At 40.8% G+C, this 11,477-nt stretch overlaps 1 protein-coding gene across 1 annotated transcript; it reads left to right on the top strand.

Annotated features, from left to right (window-relative positions):
• The first annotated feature begins 2,953 nt into the window (after positions 1–2,953).
• LOC126401216 (S100P-binding protein-like) lies at positions 2,954–10,505 on the top strand. Its single transcript, XM_050062335.1, has 7 exons — positions 2,954–3,081; positions 4,436–5,272; positions 5,474–5,613; positions 6,468–6,592; positions 6,876–6,976; positions 8,705–8,801; positions 8,913–10,505. The coding sequence occupies exons 2-7, from the start codon at positions 4,438–4,440 to the stop codon at positions 9,034–9,036; spliced, it is 1,422 nt and encodes a 473-aa protein (XP_049918292.1). The 5' UTR covers positions 2,954–3,081; positions 4,436–4,437; the 3' UTR covers positions 9,037–10,505.
• Positions 10,506–11,477: the final 972 nt, after the last annotated feature.

Genomic DNA, 11,477 nt, shown 5'->3' with positions numbered 1-11,477 from the left:
CCCAACTCCAACATGCTGAGTCAGTCTGTGAAAAGACTTCTGTGAAGTTTCGAGACAGTGACTGTAAGTGTGGGAAATCTGTTGTGTTATGGAAAGTCTTTATTAAAATGCAACCTGTCCTGTGTTGTAGAGTAGTTGCCATGACAACGATGATATCTTGTGATTTACCAAAACAAAGGCCTCAGACTTACGGGAACTGTAGTCTGAAGTGTATGAGGTTATCGTAAACCAGAAGTCATGTGGGTTTAGATTGTGAGTTTGTGTGTGTGTGTGTACTTGAGATGAAGAGTGAGTGTAGCAAAGGTGTCCAGTTGTCAGAGTCTGCCTCAAAGGAAACCATGCTTGTGCAAGACTGGAATTACCCCTCCGTGGAAAAAAAAAGCTTAAAAATAGAGCTTATCATGAATGTATGTGTATCTTGACCCTGATCCTACATTCTAGTTTTAGAGATGTAATCTGAAACCTTCCACACCCTTGTTGTTATTTCTTCAATAACTCCTGGAATCAGTAATTCTACACAGTTAGTAGGTCATTCATAACACCTAGTGAGGGTGTGTGATGTGAATCTCCACAGAACAACAACAGCTTTTAAACAGTTTAAATGTGTGTGAAAACATATATTCATCGCAGCTCTGCTTACTTGGTAATATCAAAAAAGAAAAAAAAAGTTTATTCTAGTTAACTGTGTGTTTCATGTTAGATTTTCTATTCTCCTCCTCGTATACTTATTATATAACTACAATGTCTATACACACACAAGCACAATATGAGATTGAAAGGGATAACCCTACCAGCACATGTGAAAATGTTGTAGTGATTATGTGATTTATCTGTTTTCACCTCACTTAAACAAAGGTTAACTTTAATGCGGTGAGTTAAATAAATAAATCTGATAGTGTGCCAGTGCACCACTTCTGGGTTCAACTTGACTAATTGTGACTGTTAAATCGTCCATGGTTTGGTGGTTACAGGGTCATCAGTGTTCAAAGAGCCATATTAACTGAAGCATGGTTTCATGGTTTTGTCGTCTTGACTGAAGCATGACTTGAGTGTTTTGTTTCAGTTCAGTGCTCCTCAGCAGAGAGACGGACTGGGAGCGTTAGAAACACGTGTTTGTCAACTGACATTTACATGATAAACCAGGTGCAGATGAAGGTATGAACCTGAGCTCTACAAGAAACATTAGAGAATCACGCTGAGGCGGCCTTCTGTGAGACTTTTAATAGAAATGCAACGCTCAGATGCACTGTTGATGTGAGAATGTGAGAGTAGGGCTGACTGATTTCACCATATATCTATATCACAATCAGTAAGCTCACTGCAGTGATGCATTCATTTAAAACCGTTGTAGTAGAGATGCATAGATCTAGAATAATCAGTAGCTGACTGATTGTGAGAAGGTCTCAGTGACTTAGGAGTCCTCTGAACTACCAGGGAGTGCTGAAGATATTTGTAGGAGTTTCTCCTCACTGAGCCAGTTAGAGGCTACTTTTAGCTGCAGGATGATCAATGAATACTGCACCAGTTTCATTAACTTGGACTTGTGTTCAGTCTCATAAACATCCAAAAGAATTCAACAGCATTTTTCACCCACTTTGCAGTAAAATATTTTCCCCATTTTTAGCAGCTACAATGTCCTGGTTACTCAGGATAATCTACAGATCTCCATCGAGACAATTTTCAGTTGTCTACGTGTGATCACCACAGGTTTTTTTTTCCCTTCATTGTATTGGGCTGTCAGTAACAGTCTCAGTGGCAGATACTTCAAGACCTCAGCAAATAAAACCTGACCCATCTGCATGGATGGATACTATGATTATTAAGTGGGAATATGTACCCTGCAATTTATCTGAATTTACCCTTTTAACTTAGAGCAGCAGAGGGTAAACTAATGTTGAATGTAGCTTTTTGTTGCAGTGTGAGAGACTGCACTGCCATCTGCTGGCATTTGAAATGTAGTGTGCTGATGTTTATGACAGTAGCTATGTTTACACATGTTGGTTATGACAGGTTAGAGGATTTCAAATGTCAAACAGTGCCTACACAAGCAGTCTTTCTTTGTAATATTAAAAATGTATATTGCACTAAAATATCCTACTTGGATCACATTGTGCATGTCAGTTCACCCATGTCACATATAAGTACATTTTCTCTCTCAGCCCCAGTGGTGTCTTGGACAGAAGAGAAGTTTGGTTCTTAGTTTAGTTTTGATCTCTGAAGGCTCTTCATCAGCTGTTTCTCTTAAACTCCCAAATTGACATTGTGACTGTTCATGCTTTGCACCCAGACATCAGGATTGAGTTCACTCATGGTAATTATTTGAAGTGCAACATTGGTGTGAGCTCTAATATGCAGATACATTAAAATGCAGAGGATAAAATTAATAGCATAGAACAGCCACAAGATTAAAACAAGGAACTTTTGGAGTTGTTCATTGCAGTGAGCATAATGAGACAGAGCTGGAGCCCGTCTTCGAGTTAAAATGATAAATGTGATCTCATAAACATCACAGATTTGGAAGCATGTTAAGATCACCACTGTACAATCAGCTGCATTTACAAGACAACTCGTTTATTTTTGGCTTCCTAACAGCAGGCACACACAAACACACACACACTCAAACTCATACAGTGTGAAATATTTCTAGGTATTTTTTACTGATCCTCTTGTTTCTTGATTATGTCACACACAATTTTGTCAGGTCACAGTAGGAGAAGCACAGGTGTATTTAATAACATTAATGATCGCTGCGTTCCATTTAGGGCAGGTCCTGGTATTGTGCATGCTAGCTCCATGTCTGCTGTGAAGAGATTTTACACCGTGTAGGTGTTATAATCTAAATTTGGGAACAATATTTAGTTTTAGAGTTTAAGAATCAGAGTTTTGTCAGTTCAGAGGCCACAAATCAGTAGCCGAGCTAACAACATTAAAGGACAACAATGGAGAACACAAGTTTGAACTTGAACACCCCTTTGTGTCCGTTCTTTGATCAGGCGCAGTGCGGGAGACTAAGAGAGAGTGCACCGTGTGAGTATCAAGCAACAGGCCCAGGACTTGATGTTTGCCGATTTTCGGTGGAAGGTGAGTTTATTTATTTGCCTTTCGTGCGCCAAATCATTTGTGACGCAAAGAAGTTAGCTAGCTAGTTAGCATTAACGTTAGCTAAACTATGACGAATGCTGCTAGCTGGCGTTAATGCCCGCCAGTACTTTTAGCGTTGGGAACCACCTTTTTAATGACACATAAATTTGTTTAGTTTAACATTGGAAACGTGAGGTTTGCAAATGTCCAACTTACACAAGTGTAATTTATTTGTTTTCATCACCAAAAGTTTTCAGCGTTTGTGTTTTAAAGACAGACACTTGCGAAGTTCATGCTAACATAACATTGAAGGGAATTATGTAATGTAATGTTAGCTAATCATGAATTGACCAGTTAATCTCTAAAACTTTGGCTTTGTTTCAGAAATGTATGACCGGCTTTCCTTAAATTATAGGCTAACTTAGCTAGTGGAAAAATGCTCACGCGCAACTGTGACTATTAACCTTTGGAAATAACATTACTTGTTGTAGCACTTAACCTGGCCTTTGCTGACAGTGGCCGATAGTTTTGAATCTCAAGACAGATTTTAAGGAGTCCACTATTTATGATGCCACAGAAATAGCAGGCAGAGTGGGGTGTCATTTCATACTGTCTTTATTAAAAAAGAAAAACACTGACAGTGTGTCTTTGGGAATTATTTGTTTAAATTGACCTTTAAATCAAAGCTTGGCCGCACAATATTAGTTTCGTGAAGATAACTTAGACCCACCAAGAGGCTATAGAGAGTGATTCCTTTCTGACTTATTTGCGATGGGGTTAAAGTTCTTGGTTTAATACTAATACTTGAAAAGGATGACGGATTAAATAAACAGGCATATTTGTTTTTCTTCACATGCTCTGTAATCAATCATTTGTGACGTGAAGTCAGATATGGTACAATTCAGTGAAATAAGCAATGTAATCCCATCATTTACTTCATTTTGGCAATTAGAATTTTGTCCCTTTTTGCCCTAATTTGTAGTCTGCAGTGCATGTGTTTGTTATCCTACCAGGGTTGGAAATTAGCACCTGCCAAATGCTGGTAAAATATGCAAATGGATGCTAGATTTGCATCACCTACCAGCCAAAAAAACATAGTAATCTGTTGAGTGGCTGGTCGATTTTGGAATCCACCAGCCAGTTAATCTCCAACCTCGATGTTTCTGGTAATCTATGAGCTATCAATGAAGTGAAAATGTTTGAATTCACCACAAAGCTAAAATATTTTGTAATACTTTGATTTAGCGTAAATCATTGACTTTTTTGTGTGTAAGCTGTTTTTCTAAAATAATCTGAAGGTAATTAACTGATGATCTGGTGTATGTGTTTTTTTCCCCCTTTTTTTTTTCAACAGACATGGATAGAAAAGCACATTCAACATCAAACTCAGTTTTCAATAGGCTCCAACCAACCAGACACCTGGCACCGCTGTCCATCTACTCAAGGATGATCAGTTGTGAACAAAAGGCTGCTCCCCATCACCAGAGAAGGCTCTCAAACCCATTCATAAATTTTAAAATCGAAATAGTAAACAATTGTGCCATGAAGAGAAAACAAGAGGATTCCTGTCCAGATGATGGTTATGAGACTCCGGCAAAAAAGGTCTGTAGTCCAAAGGGTTTGTCCCCTGACCTCGGCTGTTTCGTGGACTTCTGCAGCCCTTCTGCAGGACAGGACTCCATGTCGTCTTTTGTGATCTCTACGCCTAAATTGTTAGACGAGACACTAGAAGCTATGAGTGAAGTAAAACAAAGTGTGAGCTCTCAGCATGAGGAATGTGCGTCCTCAGCAAAGCCAGGGGTTGATAAGGGGACTGAGCCACACAGTTTGAAGTCTGAGAAGGTTCTCTTAAACGTCGCACCTCCCTTTGACTGTGATGTTGATGACATCTTGTGTCTCAATCCCTTGGGCCAAAAAAATAGTAGTGAAGGATTTTCTGACAATGTAGAGAGCTGCAAAAGTCCAAGTAGCAGCACATTTCCAAACAACCCAGGCAAAAGTCCAAGTAGCAGCACATTTCCAAACAACCCAGTCGCAACTCTCACCGTGGTGCATGGACAGAAGCTGGAACGAGGAGCTGGAAAAGTGGAGGACAGAGAAGAGGAGCTCAAAAAAGAAACTCATCAGAAAGCAGATGACGATGATGACAAAGGCTATTTCTCCATGTCCTACTCAAAGGACAGTAAAACAGGTAAGACCCTTTCTCAGTCAGTATACTCTCAGCTGCCTCCACCCCTCTGCTCAGGATGGATTAGGTTGAGGTGCCAGAGGAGTGCCATCCTGAAAGTTGATCTGAGCCAGATTGTCATAAACAAACTGAGCTGTCTGGACAGCATGTTTCCTTCACTGTTAGTGATTTATATCTCAGATATCTCTCATATCTCTCCCGTAGAGCATTTAGAAGGAGATGTTGAAGAGGAGTGGAATATTGGTCCCCCCATACTGGAGTCCTCCATTGGTCAAGTCACATTAGGTGGAGAGGAAACCACTTTGGACACCAATTATGAGACAACATTACCCCTCCAAGTTCAGGTAAGCTTTTTGACCAGGAAGTACTGATGGTGTGGTTTTGTACACTTGCAGTCATCTTTGTTCACTGAGGTGATTTTGTACAATATATAGTTAGTATTGGTGTTGTCGTGATGCTGGTATTTCTTATCTCAATACAAGACCTTGAAAATTCCAATATTCAATACAATTTTTCATACCACTGTGAAAATTTGACATTGAGGACATATGATTTAAATTTTTTATTAAAAGATAAGTATAACAAGGCTATAACACAGCAATAACGACTTTACTTTACTTTGCCAGAAGCAGACAACAGCAGAGTGAACAGAGTGTAGTAAACAACACATGTATTGATACTGCAGAAAATGTTTACTAAAACTGTTTTAAATACTCAGAATTGATTAGGGCTGGGCAATATATTGACATCAGTATTCTTTAGATATCGTCTTAGATTTAGGATATTGCAATATCGTAAGTGTTGTCTTTATGTTTTAATGGCTGCATTACAGCAAAGTGTAATTTACCAGACTGTTCTGGCTCTTGTATTATGTTTTTACCCACTTAATCATTATATCCACATAACTGATAATTATTTACCAAAATCTCACTATATTATATATCACTATTTTGTGAATAAACCAACAGTCAACCCCTACAATCATGTCACAATTTTGATATCAAGGTATTTGGCAAAAATGTGGTGATATTTGTCTATAAATCACTAACAGTAACAAAGTGACAGTACAAAATTACATTACTGTATTTACACACACACACACACACACACACACACACACACACACACACACACACACACACACACACAACTCGTGTGCTTTTTCAAGGTGAAATCGGTGGTGGTGGTTCCCAATCAGATCACATCCAGCAGTAAAACAGATGCACCTCCTCTGCCAGTCCAGACTGCTAAGCCCACCAAGTTGAGCCCAGATGAGAACAGAGCTGCCATGTCTGCCAAAACTGTCAGTGCCAGCAGTCAGAGGTACTGTAGTATCCTCTGTCACCTGTAGGGGGAGCAGTAAACCCATGCAAACAACTGGAAATTTTGGCTAAGACTTAGTGAAACGGGGCGAGCGCGTCTATCCTTGATAATCGTCCCATATTGTTACCTGTTTGCCTTTCTGTGTCATCAGTGTTTGTGGGCTAATATTTTTTAATCTTGGTTTTGTTTTGATTGTACTCATAGATTGCTCTCTGAAGCATGAGATGTCTTGTATGGCTGAATGTGGTTAAGCATACTTTTATAACAGTTTTGTCCCTTTCAGCCCGGTGTTATTTGACAGTGAGAAGGACTGGGACCGTGAGAAACAGCTGTATGTTCATTCAGTCAACAGACATTTGAAGGAGCATCAGCGAGCAGAAGAAGGTATGACCCTGAGCTCTAACAGAAACAACAGAGAGCTACACTGAGACCTCCGTTTATGGATTTTTTTTTTCCATAGCAATGCAGGGCTGTGCATGAACCTTTTTGCACATAGCAATGATGCTGCAGAGGTTAAATGTTTGTAGCACAGGTAGGGATGGGTACTGGATTCTGGTGTTAAATGACACCCGGTACTGAATGATTAAAGACTGTAGTTAGACTGCAGACCGTTGATAAGCTCTGACGTTATCGGTTCTTTTATCTGTACTTTTAAACATTTTGGTTTTGTCCATTATAATACTACAGCCTCTCACCTGCACTCTGTGCCGACGCTAACCTCATCCACATCCACACACACAAACACACATCCACGTATTGTAGCCACTAAACAAAAATTAACAACATTTTCTCAGCTTTATCTCACACACTAATGAATCGAGCCGGCACTCCCCTTGTTCTGCAAAGTAGAATTACTGTTTTTGTCAGTGGAGTCTGGTGGCTTTGAGACAATGGCCTCTAGTTTCGCAGACCGGGCGAGGCGGAGGCGCAGCGTACCTGCGCTTCGCCAACTGGGTGTGGCCAGGCGGATTTTGCAAGTTTGGCACACCGTGCGCGCTGGCACAGCTACTCCTCTTTCCCACCTCCGTCCCTCCTACCTGCACAAGTCGGAAAGAGGGAGGAGAGAAGGCGTGGAGTGGGTTTTATACAGCCGATTCACATCACACCAATCAAATGAGCCCATCTCCTCGCCGTTAAGTGCGCCGCGCGAAGGCGTAATGAGAGTTTACTCAATTCGCCATGGCAGAAGAGAGCAGGAGCGTCACACGGCCAAACTTCTCCCAGGAGGAAACTAATGTTTTGGTCCGGGAGGTCTGCTCGCAGTGTCCGAATGTGTGGAACTGCGAGCAGACCTCCACGGGCTGATGATACAAAGGTAGCCTGGGAGGAGGTCACCACAATTGTAAATCAATGTTGCGTTTCTCTCGCGCGCGTGCTCTCTTTCTCTCTCGCAGTCTCACTCTATTTCTTTTCTTTTGACTTTTCTAAGATGACAGATGCTGAATATATACTCCCTATCTGATGCTGTGGCTGTTTGTGGTTGGCTGAGAGGGATGTGAACTCATTAGTTTGCAGCTGTGTTAATCAAATCAGTTTGGGTTTCCATTACGCGTGCCAAACGTGCCAATCCCCTTTGATCTGATATCAGATGTGACGGGACAGTTGGTATAGAGGTACACTTATTTGCTGATTGCAGATAGTTGCATTGAATAGTGGTTTTTGTGAGTATTTATTGCATTATTAAGGTGCCTGATATTCTGGAAACCTGCCCGTGAGGTTTTGGTGACGTGTGCGCACTGTCCACCGGTCAGCCAAACTTCGGCTTACACCGGCTGCGCTCCGCCTGCGCTGACAGTAGACCTGGTTTCAGCTGGCGAGCCATTAGTGCACCTTTGGCGAAGCCTTTTGGCACAAAACTGTCACTGCGCCAAGCTGGATCTGTCGACACCTCCCCCTGCTCAGCGCACCTCAGTCTGCCAAGCTACCAAACTGAGCGCTCCTCGGGCTGCGCTGCTCGAAACTAGCTCTGCGCGGGTTGCGCCACCCTGCGCCGCACCGGGAAACTAGAGCCCACTGACTTCAGTTCCCCATTGGACAGGGCTGTCTGACGGCAAGGCAAAGTGGTGAAAATGTATTTATGGTTATAAAGAAATACATTTGTGTTTCCTGCAGATGTCATGACTGAGCTGCAGAATCTGATGAACCATGTGGCGGACCAGACACCAGGCACTGGCAGACGGTGGCAGCATCCTTCTGATATTACTCGCAGGTACATCTTTCTCTGTGGGTTTCTTTAGTTATGAGGAGGTGTGGACTTAAAATAGTCTTGAGGCAGACCTGTTTCAGCCAATGTAAAATATGGATATTTTCTTACTTTTAGGAACTATGTAAGACGCTTTGGGAACCAAATTCCAAAGGTGACCCTCCAGGAATGGCAGGCCAAGAACTGTGTGAACAAACGATTCGCCAAGGTCCCCAAGATATTTGAAAGGAGCCACGTCTAAATTTGTTTAGGACGGTCTTCTAAACACTTGCACTTAAGAGGTCAGCATGCTGGACTCAGTCTTGTTCACAGAGTATCTAATGCTATACTAGGCAAAAATGGTACAAATATCAATGTTCTTTCTTAATAGAATTTGTAGTATGTATTTTTGGTCTGTCAGTTTGTGGTGTTTCTTTTGTTTTCAACTATGCATGTCCCCATACAAGAGAATTAATGCATGTTTTGATGTTGTGGAATTATGCTGAGACCCAAGGGTTTCAAGCATCTTGAATGCTGTGCCTTTTTTGCTTTTTACTGCATTTGAAACACTGACTGTAATAATATATATTTAAGTAAGTTTTGTACTTTCACAATTTGAAATTGTTGTAATGAGAACAAAGGTGTTCCCATAGAAGGACATAGAAGTAGAACAGACATTGCCATTTAGATCAATATAGCCTGATGGTCAGAACGACAGCCATTTTTTTATGTGTACTTTTGCCATTGCAACCGTTGTAGTGGGGTAACTTTTGTATAGACAACTGCCTTGGAGCACTTTGCAAACTCACTGAGGTGAGGTTTTGCAGTAATGACACAACAAGCAGATGAATGCTATGTTTTCCAATAAGCAATCCATCACTTTTAAATATTAGCGTGTTTCTCTGTTTCTTTTGTTGGCATTAAATGCATGTTTGCTGAAGCATGATGTGATGTTACTGTAGCTGCCTCTGGAGAACAAGTGAGAGCTGCTGCTCAGTGGACAGCTGAGAAGCAGAGCGAATATGCATGCAGATATATTTTCACATCTAAGTCAAGTTAAGGGTTTATTTCAACCAAACCAGAGTTTATGATTGTTTGAATAGTGGACTGACTACGATGGTTTTGGTAAGTTTATTTTGTGTCTTTTGAGTTTGAAGTGTTTATTGATGTCTTACAGCAGTAAAGCTAACATTAGTCTTAGTCGGTGAAAGAGAGAAACTTGGATTGGTGTACGGTTGTATTTTTCTGTTTAAATAAGAAAATTCGGCGTAAGAAGAGGGCTAAATTGGGTTCTCAAACTGGTGTGACACGCTTTTTGGCCCTGCTGATGTGTGCTATCACCATGACAATTAACAAGAAATGATTTTGTTTTGTACAAGTCAAATGACCATGGCTAATGGCTCTGTATGTTTTGTGTTCATTCTATTTCATGTGTTCATTGTAAACTAGAAGTCATGTGAATTAAGAGTGACTTTGTGAACATCTGTTTGTGTGATGTTCGTAGAGTAGAGATGAGAGAGTGTGGATGAGGCGTCTTGAAAAATAACTAACAAAGCTATTGAAAAAGTTTAGAAATGGAGGCCAACATGAGTGTATGTGTATCTTGACTCTGATCCTACTTTCTAGATTATAAAGAACTTTAATCTGCCAAGGCAGCTGTTAGGAGAACCACCCTGAGTCCAAGCCTCTTAGACAGCCATGGTAACCACGCCTGACTGACTGTAAGCATTTCAAAATTAAAATACAAAACATTTCTCCCATGTTTTTATAGTGTTTTTTTTTTTTTTACTTTGCAAACGAAGTGGAGTACAGAACTCCACTGAAAATCTACTTTATTATGTTCGACTGCACTCAAAAAAGGCACCAGTACATGTAGAAGTCTGCCAGCTACCATGGTGAGTGATTGTAATTTCTTTAGCATCAGGACTTGTACACTGTAGGTCAGTGCATGATTTAGTGGATCTCTGCATAACAACAGCATTTACAGTTTAAAGATGTGTGAAATTCATTATGTGACTTGACAGTCAAACACTGTTCAAAGTGGACTGTATTTCATATTTCAACTTTACCTCTGTATACTACTTAGGTATAATACTTAGGAAATTACTGAAATGTCTATACACACACATGCACAATATGAGGGTGAGAGGATAAACCTACCACATGGCTCATGGCTCAGAGATAGAGCGGGATGTCCACCAAGAAGATTCGGGGTTTGATTTCTGGCTCCTCCAGTCCACATGTCAAAGTATCATTGGGCAAGATACTGAACCCCCGAAATTGCTCCTGATGGCTGTTTCATTGTTGTGTGAGTGTGTGTGAATGCCTACTGAGTAGCATGTGGCAACTTGTATGGTAGCCTCGGCCATCAGTGTGTGAATGGGTGAATGTGCCTTAGTAGTGCAAAAGCGCTTTTAGTGGTCAGAAGACTAGAAACTGCACTAGAAAGTTTAGTTTACCTTTGTCATTTACATGTGCAAATGGAGTGATGACATGATTTATTTGTTTTCACCTCACTTGAGCAAAGGTTAACTTTCATGCAGTGGGCTAAATAAATAAATCTGATACAAGTGTGCCAGTAAGTGTGTGTGTGTGTGTAATCGTTCATGGTTTGGTGGTTACAGGGTCATCAGTGTTCAAAGAGCCATATTAATTGGAGCATGGTTTCATGTACACCACATTACAGTGTGTCAGCTTGTGTTG

Source organism: Epinephelus moara, chromosome 14, assembly GCF_006386435.1.
Source record: "Epinephelus moara isolate mb chromosome 14, YSFRI_EMoa_1.0, whole genome shotgun sequence".
In the NCBI taxonomy this organism is placed as follows: Eukaryota; Metazoa; Chordata; class Actinopteri; order Perciformes; family Serranidae; genus Epinephelus; species Epinephelus moara.
The sequence above is the reverse complement of the archived record's forward strand: the minus strand, read 5'-3'. Positions and strand labels throughout refer to the sequence as shown.

Coding starts and splice junctions, on each gene's coding strand:
- LOC126401216 (XM_050062335.1), top strand. CDS start 4,438: ATGGATAGAAAAGCACATTCAACATCAAACTCAGTTTTCAATAGGCTC. Junction 5,614..6,467: donor CATTACCCCTCCAAGTTCAG/GTAAGCTTTTTG, acceptor GTTCCCAATCAG/ATCACATCCAGCAGTAAAAC. Junction 6,593..6,875: donor GTCAGTGCCAGCAGTCAGAG/GTACTGTAGTAT, acceptor TGTCCCTTTCAG/CCCGGTGTTATTTGACAGTG.